At 40.9% G+C, this 14,756-nt stretch overlaps 1 protein-coding gene across 1 annotated transcript; it reads right to left on the bottom strand.

The window, feature by feature from the left end:
- Positions 1 to 264: 264 nt before the first annotated feature.
- Positions 265 to 679, bottom strand: LOC132366327 (cytochrome c oxidase subunit 7C, mitochondrial). Its single transcript, XM_059923883.1, has one exon. It carries the CDS (start codon positions 567 to 569, stop codon positions 378 to 380), a length of 192 nt encoding a protein of 63 aa, XP_059779866.1. The 5' UTR covers positions 570 to 679; the 3' UTR covers positions 265 to 377.
- Between the last annotated feature and the right edge of the window lie 14,077 nt (positions 680 to 14,756).

Below are 14,756 nucleotides of genomic sequence, written 5' to 3'. Positions count from 1 at the left end.
CAAAAAATGAGGATCGGGGTCTTTATCAAGTGCAAAGGAAATCCCGTGAAGCATTATGACATGATATAATAATATTTGAATTTTGAAAGGCTGACAATTCAGGAAACAGGTCTTTTGATGTCTTTAAGAGATCCAAGAAGTCGTGCATGGTGAGCAGTTAAATACAGGTGCGAGTTAGAGAATCCTCAACAGATTTTGTTAAAGTTGTGGTTTCTAAACCTTTGTTTTTGGTTTTTTAACATCTTTTTTTTTTTTTTTTAAGGATTTATGCTATGTTTATTTACAAACATATCTAGGATGCTGAGTTCAAGAGTTTGATCCTTTTTTCAAAGAGACTGCACATCTTAAAATGTTCCTCTTCGTATCTGTCTCATGGATTATTTTTTAAGCAGTTGGTGTCTTACTATATAGAAAGGTGCAGCAAATCCAGACCCAAAGTACAAAGTCATCATAGCTAGTAACCGCCACTTGTTTTCCACTGAAAATGGTATATTCTTCCCTGGACCCTCCTCATAGTGGCTCCTACGGACCACAGAGGTTGTGAACCTCCGGATGCTTTGTCCCAACATAGCGCTGTTGGAAGCCCTGCGAAAGGCGCAGAAACTTAAGGCGGAAGAAATGGCGGCAGCACACCCAGCACTCCTTTCTTCACGACCTTGTTCCCCTGTGGGCAAGGACCGAAAGGGCGGTTTTTTAACATCTTAATTGGAGTATGATTGCTTTACAATGGTGTATTAGTTTCTGCTGTACAACAAAATGAATCAGCTATACAACAAAATGAATCAGCTATACATTTACATATATCCCCATATCTCCTGCCTCTTGCGTCTCACTCCCAACTTCCCTATCCCACCCCTCTAGGTGGTTACAATGCACTGAGCTGATCTCCCTGTGCTATGCGGCTGCTTCCCACTATCTATTTTACATTTGGTAGTGTATATATGTCCATGCCACTCTCTCTCTTCATCCCAGCTTACCCTTCCCCATCCGCGTGTCCTCAAGTCCATGCTCTAAGTCTGTGTCTTTTTTTTTAATGTAAGATCTTTACAAAGATATCTTATTACTCTTTTTTTTTTTAATTTTTATTTATTTATTTATTTATGGCTGTGTTGGGTCCTCGTTTCTGTGCCAGGGCCCTCTCTAGTTGTGGCAAGCGGGGGCCACTCTTCATCGCGGTGTGCGGGCCTCTCACTATCGCGGCCTCTCTTGTTGCGGAGCACAGGCTCCAGACGCGCAGGCTCAGCAATTGTGGCTCACGGGCCCAGCTGCTCCGCGGCATACGGGATCCTCCCAGACCAGGGCTCGAACCCGTGTCCCCTGCATTGGCAGGCAGATTCCCAACCACTGTGCCACCAGGGAAGCCCACGTCTGTGTCTTTATACCTGTCCTGCCGCTAGGTTCTTCAGAACCAATTTTTTTTTTTTTTAGATTCCATATATATGTGTTAGCATACAGTATTTGTTTTTCTCTTTCTGACTTACTTCAACCTGTATGACAGACTCTAGGTCCATCCACCTCACTACAAATAAGTCAGTTTTGTTTCCTTTTATGGCTGAGTAATATTCCATTGTATATATGTGCCACATCTTCTTTATCCATTCATCTGTCGATGGACACTTAAGTTGCTTCCATGTCCTGGTTATTGTAAATAGAGCTGCAGTGAACATTGTGGTACATGACTCATTCTGAATTATGGTTTTCTCAGTGTATATACCCAGTAGTGGGATTGCTGGGTTATATGGCAGTTTTATTTTTAGTTTTTTTAAGGAACCTCTATACTATTCTCCATAGTGGCTGTATCAATTTACATTCCCACCAATAGTGCAAGAGGGTTCCCCTTTCTCCACACCCTCTCCAGCGTTTATTGTTTGTAGATTTTTTGATGATGGCCATTCTGACTGGGGTGAGGTGATACCTCATTGTAGTTTTGATTTGCATTTCTCTAATGCTTAGTGATGTTGAGCATCCTTTCATGTGTTTGTTGGCAATCTGTATATCTTCTTTGGAGAAATGTCTGTTTAGGTCTTCTGCCCATGTTTGGATTGGGTTGTTTGTTTTTTTGATATTGAGCTGCATGAGCTGCTTGTAAATTTTGGAGATTAATCCTTTGTCAGTTGCTTCATTTGCAGATATTTTGTCGTATTCTGAGGATTGTCTTTTCATCTTGTTAATGTTTTCCTTTGCTGTGCAAAAGCTTTTAAGTCTCATTAGGTCCCATTTGTTTATTTTGGTTTTTATTTCCATTCCTCTAGGAGGTGGGTCAAAAAGGATCTTGCTGTGATTTATGTCATAGAGTGTTCTGCCTATGTTTTCCTCTAAGAGTTTTATAGTGTCTCGCCTTACATTTAGGTCTTTAATCCATTTTGAGTTTACTTTTGTGTATGGTGTTAGGGAGTGTTCTAATTTCATTCTTTTACATGTAGCTGTCCAGTTTTCCCAGCACCACTTATTGAAGAGGCTGTCTTTTCTCCATTGTATATTCTTGCCTCCTTTATCAAAAATGAGGTGACCATCTGTGCCTGGGTTTATCTCTAGGCTTTCTATCCTGTTCCATTGATCTATATTTCTGTTTTTGTGCCAGTACCATACTGTCTTGATTACTGTACCTTTGTAGTATAGTCTGAAGTCAGGGAGCCTGATTCCTCCAGCTCTGGTTTTCTTTCTCAAGATTGCTTTGGCTATTCGGGTTCTTTTGTGTTTCCATACAAATTGTGGAATTTTTTGTTCTACTTCTATGAAAAATGCTGTTGGTAGTTTGATAGGGATTGCAATGAATCTGTAGATTGCTTTGGGTGGTATAGTCATTTTCACAATGTTGATTCTTCCAATCCAAGAACATGGTATATCTCTCCATCTGTCTGTATTATCTTTAATTTCTTTCATCAGTGTCTTACAGTTTTCTGCATACAGGTCTTTTGTCTCCTTAGGTAGGTTTATTCCTAGGTATTTTATTCTTTTTGTTGCAGTGGTAAATGGGAGTGTTTCCTTAATTTCTCTTTCAGATTTTTCATCATTAGTGTATAGGAATGCAAGAGATTTCGGTGCATCAATTTTGTATCCTGCTACTTTACCAAATTTATTGATTAGCTCTAGTAGTTTTCTGGTAGCATCTTTAGGATTCTCTATGTATAGTATCATGTAATCTGCAAACAGTGACAGCTTTGCTTCTTCTTTTCCGATTTGGATTCCTTTTATTTCTTTGTCTTCTCTGCTGTGGCTAACACTTCCCAAACTATGTTGAATAATAGTGGTGAGAGTGGGCAACCTTGTCTTGTTCCTGATCTTAGTGGAAATGGTTTCAGTTTTTCACCATTGAGGACGATGTTGGCTGTGGGCTTGTCATATATGGCCTTTACTATGTTGAGTAAAGTTCCCTCTATGCCTACTTTCTGGAGGGTTTTTATCATAAATGGGTGTTGAATTTTGTTGAAAGCTTTTTCTGCATCTATTGAGATGATCATATGGTTTTTCTCCTTCAGTTTGTTAATGTGGTGTATCACATTGATTGATTTGCATATATTGAAGAATCCTTGCATTCCTGGGATAAACCCCACTTGATCATGGCGTATGATCATTTTAATGTGCTGTTGGATTCTGTTTGCTAGTATTTTGTTGAAGATTTTTGCATCTGTATTCATCAGTGATATTGGCCTGTAGTTTTCTTTCTTTGCGACATCTTTGTCTGGTTTTAGTATCAGGATGATGGTGGTCTTGTCGAATGAGTTTGGGAGTGCTCCTCCCTCTGCTATATTTTGGAGGAGTTTGAGAAGGATAGGTGTTAGATCGTCTCTAAATGTTTGATAGAATTCACCTCTGAAGCCATCTTGTCCTAGGCTTTTGTTTGTTGGAAGATTTTTAATCACATTCTCAATTTAAGTGCTTGTGATTGGTCTGTTTATATTTTCTATTTCTTCCTGCTTCAGACTCGGAAAGTTGTGCTTTTCTACGAATTTGTCCATTTCTTCCAGATGTCAATTTTATTGGCATATAATGGCTTGTAGTAATCTCTCATGATCCTTTGTATTTCTACAGTGTCCGTTGCTACTTCTCCTTTTTTATTTCTAATTCTATTGATTTGAGTCTTCTTCCTTTTTTCTTAATGAGTCTGGCTAATGGTTTATCAATTTTGTTTATGTTCTCAAAGAACCAGCTTTTAGTTTTATTGATCTTTGATACTGTTTACTTCATTTCTTATTCATTTATTTCTGATCTGATCTTTATGATTTCTTTCCTTCTGCTAACTTTGGGGTATTTTTGTTCTTCTTTCTCTAATTGCTTTAGGTGTAAGGTTAGGTTGTTCATTTGAGATATTTTTTGTTTCTTGAGGTAGGATTGTGTTGCTATAAACTTCCCTCTTAGAACTGCTTTTGCTGCATCCCATAGGTTTTGGGTCGTCGTGTTTTCATTGTCATTTGTTTCTAGGTTTATTTGATTTCCTCTTTGATTTCTTCAGTGATCTCTTGGTTATTTATTAGTGTATTTTTTAATCTCCATGTGTTTGTGTTTTTTACAGATTTTTTCCTGTAATTGATATCTAGTCTCATAGTGCTGTGGTCGGAAAAGATATTTGATACGATTTCAATTTTCTTAAATTTACCAAGGCTTGATTTGTGACCTAAGATATTATCTATCCTGGAGAATGTTCCATGAGCACTTGAGAAGAAAGTGTATTCTGTTGTTTTTGGATGGAATGTGCTATAAATATCAATTAAGTCCATCTTGTTTAACGTGTCATTTAATGCTTGTGTTTCCGTATTTATTTCCATTTTGGATTATCCGTCCGTTGGTGAAAGTGGGGTGTTAAAGTCCCCTACTGTGATTGTGTTACTGTCGATTTCCCCTTTTATGGCTGTTAGCATTTGCCTTATGTATTGAGGTGCTCCTATATTGGGTACATAAATATTTACAATTGTTATATCTTCTTCTTGGATTGATCCCTTGGTCATTATGTAGTATCTTTTTTTGTCTCTTGTAATAGTCTTTATTTTAAAGCCTATTTTGTCTGATATGAGAATTGCTACTCCAGCTTTCTTTTGATTTTCATTTGCATAGAATCTCTTTTTCCATCCCCTCACTTTCAGTCTGTATGTGTCCCTAGGTCTGAAGTGGGTCTCTTGTAGACAGCATGTATATGGGTCTTGTATTTGTGTTCATTCAACAAGTCTATGTCTTTTGGTTGGAGCATTTAATCCATTTACATTTAAGATAGATATCGATACGTATGTTCTTATTACCATTTTCTTAATTGTTTTGGGTTTGTTACTGTAGGTCTTTTCCTTCTCTTGTGTTTCCTGCCTAGAGAAGTTCCTTTAGCACTTGTTGTAGAGCTGGTTTGGTGGTGCTGAATTCTCGTAGCTTTTGCTTGTCTGTAAAGTTTTTAATTTCTCTGTCGAATCTGAATGAGATCCTTGCTGGGTAGAGTAATCTTGGTTGTAGGTTTTTCCCCTTCATCACTTTAAATATGTCCTGCCACTTCCTTCTGGCTTGCAGAGTTTCTGCTGAAAGATCAGCTGTTAACCTTATGGGGATTCCCTTGTATGTTATTTGTTGTTTTTCTCTTGTTGCTTCTAATATTTTTTCTTTGTATTTACTTTTTGATAGTTTGATTAATATGTGTATTGGAATCTTCCTCCTTGGATTTATCCTGTATGGGACTCTCTGTGCTTCCTGGACTTGATTGACTATTTCCTTTCCCATATTAGGGAAGTTTTCAACTATAATCTCTTCAGATATTTTCTCAGTCCCTTTCTTTTTTCTCTTCTTCTTGGACCCCTATAATTCGAATGTTGGTGCGATTAATGTTGTTCCGGAGGTCTCTGAGACTGTCCTCAATTCTTTTCATTCTTTTTTCTTTATTCTAGTCTGTGGTAGTTATTTCCACTAGTTTATCTTCTAGGTCACTTATCCGTTTTTCTGCCTCAGTTATTCTGCTATTGATTCCTTCTAGAGAATTTTTAATTTCATTTATTGTGTTGTTCATCATTGTTTGTTTGCTCTTTAGTTCTTCTAGGTCCTTGTTAAACATTTCTTGTATTTTCTCCATTCTGTTTCCACAATTTTGGATCATCTTTTCTATGATTACTCTGAATTCTTTTTCAGGTAGACTGCCTATTTCCTCTTCATTTGTTTGGTCTGGTGGGTTTTTACCTTGCTCGTTCATCTGCTGTGTGCTTCTCTGTCTTCTCATCTTGCTTAACTTACTGTGTTTGGCGTCTCCTTTTCACAGGCTGCAGGTTCTCGTTGTTTTTAGTGTCTGCCCCCAATGGCTAAGGTTGGTTCAGTGGGTTGTGTAAGCTTCCTGGTGGAGCAGACTGGTGCCTGTGTTCTGGTAGATGAGGCTTGATCTTGTCTTTCTGGTGGGTAGGACCACATCTGGTGGTGTGTTTTGGGGTGCCTGTGACTTTATTATGATTTTAGGCACCCTCTCTGCTAATGGGTGGGGTTGTGTTCCTGTCTTGCCAGTTGTTTTGCACAGCGTGTCCAGCACTGTAGCTTGCTGGTTGTTGAGTCGAGCTGGGTCTTAGCGTTGAGATGGAGATCTCTTGTAGAGCTTTCACCATTTGATATTACATGGAGCTGGGAGGTCTCTGGTGGACCAATGTCCTGAACTCAGCTCTCCCACCTCAGAGGCACAGGCCTAACACCCAGCCAGAGCACCAAGACCCTGTCAGCCACAAGGCTCAGAAGAAAAGGGAGAATAAAAGAAAGAAAGAACCAAACAAAGAAACAAAAAAATAAAATAAAGTTATTAAAATAAAAAATAAAAAAGTTATTAAAAATAAAAAAATTAAAAAGTAATTTAAAAAAGAAAAAAAAAAAGGAAAGAAGAGAGCAACCAAACCAAAAAACAAATCCACCAATGATAACAAGCACTAAAATCTATACAAAAAAAAAAAAAAATGGACAGGCAGAAACCTAGGACAAATGGTAAAAACAAAGTTATACAGACCAAATCACACAAGCATACACATGCACACTCACAAAAAGAGAAAAAGGAAAGAAATATATATATATTTATATATTTAAAAAAAAAGGAAGAGAGCAACTAAAATCAATAAACAAATCTACTAATGATAATAAACTCTAAATACTAAACTAAGATAAACATAAAACAAGAAAAATATTAGATGCAGAAAGCAAACCCCAAGTCTACAGTTATTCCCAAAGTCCACCGCCTCAAATTTGGGCTTATTCGTTGTCTATTCTGGTATTCCAGAGATGCAGGGTACATCCAGTTGACTGTGGAGATTCAATCCACTGCTCCTGAGGCTGCTGGGAGAGATTTCCCTTTCTCGTATTTGTTTGCACAGCTCCTGGGGTTCAGCTTTGATTTTGGCTCTGCCTCTGCATGTTGGTCACCTGAGGGCATCTGTCCTTCATTCAGACAGGAGGGGGTTAAAGGAGCAGCTGATTCGGGGGCTCTGGCTCACTCAGGCCGGGGGAGGAAGGGGTTCGGAATTCAGGGCGAGCCTGCAGCGGCAGAGGCCGTGTGACGTTGCACCAGCCTGAGGCGTGCCGTGTGTTCTCCCGGGGAAGTTGTCCCCGGGTCACGGGAGCCTGGCCGTGGTGGGCTGCACCGGCTCCCGGGAGGGGCGGTGTGGAGAGTGACCTGTGCTCGCACACAGGCTTCTTGGTGGCGGCAGCAGCAGCCTTAGCGTCTCATGCCCGTCTCTGGGGTCCGCGCTGATCGCCGCGGCTCACGCCCGTCTCTGGAGCTCATTTAGGTGGTGCTCTGAATCCCCTCTCCTCGCGCACCCCAAAACAATGGTCTCTTTCCTCTTTGGCAGGTCCAGACCTTTTCCCGGACTCCCTCCCCGTGATCTGTGGTGCACTAGCCTCCTTCAGACTGTGTTCATGCAACCAACCCCGGTCCTCTCCCTGGGATCTGACCTCCGAAGCCCGAGCCTCAGCTCGCAGCCCCGCCTGCCCCGGCAGGTGAGCAGACAAGCCTCTCGGGCTGGTGAGTGCTGGTCGGCACCGATCCTCTGTGCGGGAATCTCTCCGCTTTGCCCTCTGCACCCCTGTGGCTGTGCTCTCCTCCATGGCTCCAAAGCTTCCCCCCTTCCCCCCTCACCCCGTCTCCGCCAGTGAAGGGGCTTTCTAGTGTGTGGAAACCTTTCCTCCTTCACGGCTCCCTCCCACTGTTGCAGGTCCCGTCCCTATTTTTTTGTCTCTGTTTTTCATTTTTTCTTTTGCCCTACCCTGGTACGTGGGGAGTTTCTTGCCTTTTGGGAGGTCTGAGGTCTTCTGCCAGCATTCAGTAGGGCTTGTTCCACATGTGGATGTATTTGTGGAGAGGAAGGTGATCTCCACGTCTTACTCCTCCACCATCTTGAAGGTCTCCTCTAAACCTTTTGAATTGCTGGTGCCATCAGCTTCCCCTCTTTTTGTTTGTTCTTTTACTATGGGATGAGTATTTGGTTTTAATTTAAATACTCTAAGATACAAAATATGACTCATTCCCTATCACAGTTCATGTCACACAAGATTCCTTAAGACAGGAACCCCGTCAGTATGATACTGAATCCTGAAAGGCTGGCCCTGCTTTGTAAGGTACAGTGTAATTCAACAGGATGGGGCCAGCCTACCTGCTAGATGCTAGTTAACCTAAAGAGTTCATTGTTATGCATTGAATCTTCCTTTGGACCCATTGCTTTTAAGAATTACCATCGTCTTCCCTACAAGACTACTTCCGAAGTTATCTGGCTTTTACCCTTACACCTCCTGTGTAAAAACTGAAACTGTTCTAAATTTATCAGTGATCTAGTTTCTCAGCCAAGGAATATTTTTTATCTATGTTGCTCTCTGAGACACTTTACAGTCTTGAGCTCTGGTTGCTCCAACTTGTTTTAGCAAGTTGCTCTTCCTCTCCTTCCCCTTCCTGCATATGCCTGCAAAGGCACGCAACAAACTTTTAATATGTAGTGTGAAACATATATATGTATGTGTGTGTGTATGGGCACACACAGGCATGTCTATGTGCATTTATAGATATGCACACGTACATTATCTATAAATTCATCTAAAAATGCCTATATCTGTTTCCTGCAGAAGTGAGATTTAGAGGGAGCAGGTCTAAGTGTGCCATTTTGTTTTGTAAACCATTTTTTAAAAAAACAAAACAACACTAAAATGTATTTACTTTCTTTGCAATTTGAAAACAACTTTTTAAAGAGAAAAAGCCAAGTTATTTTTGTTATTTTTGTTGCAGGAGAATGGCGTGAGAGAGGATGGTCATGTCCCAGGTCTCAGGTGAGTCCCTGGGATGGGCTGCCAAGTGAGGGTCCTTGGCTTCCTGCAGGAAATAATTCAAGAGCAAGCCATATTAAGTGAAAGCAGGTTTATTTAGAGAGATACACACTTCATAGGTAGAATGCAGTCCATCTCAGAAGGCAAGAACAGCCCTGGGAGATAAACATTTCAAAGACAGAATGCAGTCTGTCTCAGACGGTGTGAGCAGTCCCGAAATAATATACAGTGGTTAGTTTTTATGGGCTGGATAATTTCATATCTAATGAGTAGATATGAACTATTTGGGGGAACTATTTTGGGGAAGCGGGCATTTCCAGGAAATGGGGCACCATCCACTTTTTGGCCTTTTATGGTTGGCCTCTGAACTGTCATGGCACCTGTGGGTGTGTCATTTTGAAACCATGCAACTCAGATTGGGACTTGGACCCACGGGTCAGGACTTGAACCCAGCCAAAACCCAGATCAGGACTTGAACCCCCTGTCTTTTTTTTTTTTTTTAAATTTATTTATTTATATTTATTTTTGGCTGTGTTGGGTCTTCGTTTCTGTGTGAGGGCTTTCTCTAGTTGCGGCGAGCGGGGGCCACTCCTCATCGCGGTGTGCGGGCCTCTCATTATCGCGGCCTCTCTTGTTGCGGAGCACAGGCTCCAGACGCGCAGGCTCAGCAATTGTGGCTCACGGGCCTAGTTGCTCCACGGCATGCGGGATCCTCCCAGACCAGGGCTCGAACCCGTGTCTCCTGCATCGGCGGGTGGACTCCCAACCACTGCGCCACCAGGGAAGCCCCCCCCCGTCTTTTAATTGAGATCACACACCTGGTCTCAGGACTTAATGAAGCTTAGGTTCTTGGTGTCTTGTTGCAGAAAGAATTCAGTGAGAGACCAGGGGAAGGTAAGAAGTGAATTTATTTAGAGTGATACCCATTCCATAGACAGAATGTGGTCTGTCTCAAAAGGCAAGAACAACACTAGGAGAAACATACTCCCCAGAGTGTGGGCCATCTCAGAAGGTGAGAGGCCCCAAAGTATGGGGTGGTTAGTTTTTATGGGCTAGGTAATTTCATAGACAAATGAGTGGGAGGATTATTCCAACTATTTTGGAGAAGGGGGTGGAGATTTCCAGGAATTGGACCACTGCCCACTTTTTGAGCTTTTATGGTCAGCCTCGGAACTGTCATGGCACCTGTGGTTGTGTCATTTAACATCTGCTAATGTATTACAATGAACATATAATGAGGCCCAAGGTCCACTGGAAGTTAAATCTTTCACCATCTTGATGCTGAAAGCTCAGCTTCTCTGTATGTTGGTGCTGAATCCAATCTCAGAGACAGAGTTTTGGGTGAAGTAGAAAAGGAGAGCTTTATTACTTTGTGAGGCAAAGGGGGACACAGCAGGCTCCTGCCTCGAAAAACTCCTGCCTCGAAAAACTATGCGTCCCCACTTGGAGAGGTTAGTGAGAAGTTTTATAGTAATGGATCAAAGAGCGTGTGATCAGCTCGTGGACATTCTTCTGATTGGTTGGTGGTGAGGTAAGTAGGAGTCAGCATCATCAACCTTCAGGTTCCAACTGGTCTGGGGTCTGCATGCTTGTGGGCAGCATACCATCGTTAATTGTTAACTTTTCCCACCTGGAGGGGGTTTCAGTATCTGCAAAACAGCTCAAAGATATTGTTGTGTGTATCCATCGAGGGGAAACCAGGACGTTGCACCAAGGCTGCACTACTGTTTCTCTTGACTCTTTCTCCCTGGTCTCGCATCCCCTCCCTTCTCTAATTAACAATTGTTTGAATCTGCGGGTTGGAACTCAGGGAGGGTCATGGTGGCAGGTCATGGAGGCCCTGCTCAGTATCAATCTTGGACCTAGTTGGTTCTAACCAGTTTTTGTCATGTCCTCAGCAGCTATGTCATTCTTTTAAAGGTTGTACCCTATCCCATTCCCTCCTATTTCAATTTAGCATATGCTAATGTATCACAATGAGCATATAATGAGGCTCAAAGTCTACTGGAAGTCGAATCTTCAGCCATCTTGGGCCCAGTAGGTTCTAACCAGTTTTTGTTGTATGCTCAATGGCTATGTCATTCTTGTAAAAGTTGTGCCCTGCCCTCTTCCCTCCTGTCTCATTTTGATACAATTATTTTTAGAATAGTTAAAATATTCTGCCTAAATATGACAATAAACAAAAGAAAGAGTTTTATTTTATGCAGATATTTTTTCTCTTTAAAAGATAAGTAAACTGAATAATTTTTAAAAGTCCTTGAAAGGAGAGGAAAGAAAATTGAGAGGGAATGAAGCCAAACTTTGTTGAATGAAGTATGAGTTGTACATACAGAGAAATACACAGGTCTCTGGTTAAGTAAGCTGAGTGGTGATCACTACACTGATCTGCCTCAGTGCAAAAAGTGAGGCCAAACAAACCGAAGTGGAGCTTGGAGCAGAGAAAGGTTTATTGCAGGGCTAAGCAAGGAGAGTGGGTGGCTTGTGCTCAAAAAACACAAACTCCCTGATGGTTTTCCAGGAGAAGTTTTTATAGGCAAAATTTGGGGTGAGGGCTGCAGGGTGTGTGACTTTCTTTACATTGGTTGGTGGTGAGGTAACGGAGCAGTGCTCCAGGAATCTAGTGCTCAGCCTGAAGTTACCATCCTCCCCTTGGGTTGAGGCCTTAGTTCCTACAGAACTGAAAGATATAGTTATGTATAGTCCTTCAGGAGGAACCAGGACTGTGCACCCATGGCTGCACTTGTTTCTTTTTTTTTTTTAATAAATTTATTATTTATTTATTTATTTATTTATTTATTTATTTATTTATTTTTGGCTGCGTTGGGTCTTCGTTGCTGCGTGTGGGCTTTCTCTAGTTGCGGCGAGCGGGGGCTACTTTTCGTTGCCGTGCGCGGGCTTCTCATTGCAGTGGCTTCTCTTGTTGTGGAGCATGGGCTCTAGGCATGTGGGCTTCAGTAGTTGTGGCACGCGGGCTCAGTAGTTGTGGCTTATGGGCTCTAGAGCACGCAGGCTTCAGTAGTTGTGGCTCACGGGCTTAGTTGCTCCACGGTATGTGGGATCTTCCCAGACCAGGGCTCGAACCCATGTCCCCTGCATTGGCAGGCAGATTCTTAACCACTGCACCACCAGGGAAGTCCCTGCACTACTGTTTCTTGACTGCTCCTCCTTTGTTTTAGCATTCTCTCACTTCCTTGATTAGCACCTATTTGAATCTGCCCTTTCGTACTCAGGGAAGGTCTAGGATGCTGAAGCCTTTTTTCCTACAAACAAGAAACAGGGGACACAGAAAGGATTTGTACCCAGGGAGATCCCACAGGTCCTGCTTGATTTCAAAGGCATAAACCCACGAACCAAAAATTTTTCTTCATTTTTCAGTTGCAGGTCAGGAAACTAATTTTAATTTCATGTTGTATAATTTGTGGCTTTAATAAATAGTTTAAAACTTCTCTTATATCCTAGTGCTTAAGAGCACATTTTGGAAGGCGCTTGGCTTTGTATTCCAACTACTACGATTAATTTACTAGCTGTATGTAGCTAATGTTACTCTCATTTTCTTAGTTCCCGTTTCCTCATCTAAAAACTGGCAAAATGATACTTAATCCCATAAGGTTTTGGGGAAATCACTTTGCAGAGGCGGAACCCCTTCTTTTCTCCCTTCTTCTGTCCTGTCCTTACTAACAAGTGCACTTTAAATTAAACCTAGATAATTAAAAAAAAAGGAAGAGGGCTCAAACACTCTAAAAACAGAACACCAAAAATTACAATATGAATAACAGTCATCTAAAGTCTTATCACAGGAAAGAGTGTTTAACAGAAAACACAATTTTTAAAAATCAGATTGCAAGTTTAGAACTGTTTTTCATTTTTCAAAGCTAATATCATTAAGAGATTTTTCCAAATGCTGAAAAATTGGAAATATTTTTGTTTTGGTTTACTTATAGTATTTGAACTTTTCATGACACTTGTGGCTCAGTTTATACAAGTCATATTTAGTTAAGCATAACTATTTCAGTTATGAAATACAAAAGCTTCCTTCCTTTGGAAGGAAGAAAATAGTGTGCAAACTGACCTACTAACACATCATCACAGGAAACATTATATTAAAAAATAGAAAAACAAAAATGGTTATATACCAAAATATTCTTTGCTCTTAATACCAAGTTAAAGACTTTGAAGAATATTATATGGCCATTTCCATAGCAACTGCCACAAAACAGTTGATATAAGGTATTATGAGAACTTGCAAAAATAGAGTAATGTGATAATCCTGAAAGTGTACAGTCAGGAGGTGGTGTAGGTAGTTCTTGTGGATTCTTAGTGTACAATCAGATGACAAATTTCCAGAGGAGGTTGATAGGACTTTTCTGCAGAGCAGCTGACAGGGGCCAGAGCCTCAAATTATCAACCACACTGTCTCTTACCAAGACTCATTGGAATCCAATTATATGATTTTATAGTAGGATGAGAGCTTAGATATAAAAAGAAGCTGGGGCTAGAATCCAGTGTTCTTTCCTTGATCACTCTGGCCAGGTGGAAGCCAAGAATGGAAGATGAAATATAGATCTGGAGTTTAGGGAGTGAAGTCATTTGTTGAAGTGAGAACAAAGGGAAGAAACAGAGGGTTGGAATTCAGGCTCTAATGTGTTAAAACAAGGCTATAGTTACTGACAGGACTAGAATTAACAATTTTTATCTTTTTCCTTAGGCTCTGACATGGCTCAGCTCATCCTGTACTTATCTAAAAGCTTGATATTTTGTTCATTGTCCTTTTTTTTTTTCAAAAATGATGTTAAAAATGGTGTTACTTGTCTTGACTACTGAGGTTTTGGGCACACCCTTAAGTTTTGTGCCCACTTATTCTAGTACTGGCGCTGGGAAGGAGAGTGAAAATGATGAAGGGACCAAAGCCCTCACTGATTTCACGGAGTTTGGAAGGGACTGAGCCAAGAAAGAAGGGATCAACATTTACATCTCTTCTTTGGTCCACTACTCTCTATCTGCTCACTTCACTGACTCACCCATGCCTCCAAATTGAGGTGGCACCATTACTTCTGATACCCTTAGCTATCTTGATTAAACTATATAAAATTTCTTTCCCTTTGTGTTCTGAAAATGTTAGAAATTGCAAAGAACTTTTAATAGAAAAATAATAAAACAAACACCAAATCACAGAGAAGGTAAATTTTCAAGTACACATATTTGACACTCCTCTGGTCTCCCCCTTCACCTTGCCAGTGAATAAAATATGCCTACACTGCCATGGACTTATTCTGGTGTGTCACTTTCAACATACATGCCACTGGTTATTGAGTTTTTAAATAAATTTTGAGAGAATCTTTGCCTTTCCTCTGGTAATCTTGAATTAGGTAAAAGATCTGCATTGACAGGGTATGATCAGTCTTAAATGCCCCAATGAAAAGGAACAATAGAAAAAGAGACAAGTACAGGAACATTTCTACCATGCTGTGCTCAATACTCTGAACTTACACAAGTAAGGACAACTAGAC

The sequence above is a fragment of the Balaenoptera ricei genome, chromosome 5 (assembly GCF_028023285.1).
Source record: "Balaenoptera ricei isolate mBalRic1 chromosome 5, mBalRic1.hap2, whole genome shotgun sequence".
In the NCBI taxonomy this organism is placed as follows: Eukaryota; Metazoa; Chordata; class Mammalia; order Artiodactyla; family Balaenopteridae; genus Balaenoptera; species Balaenoptera ricei.
This window is presented reverse-complemented; position numbering and strand designations above follow the sequence as displayed.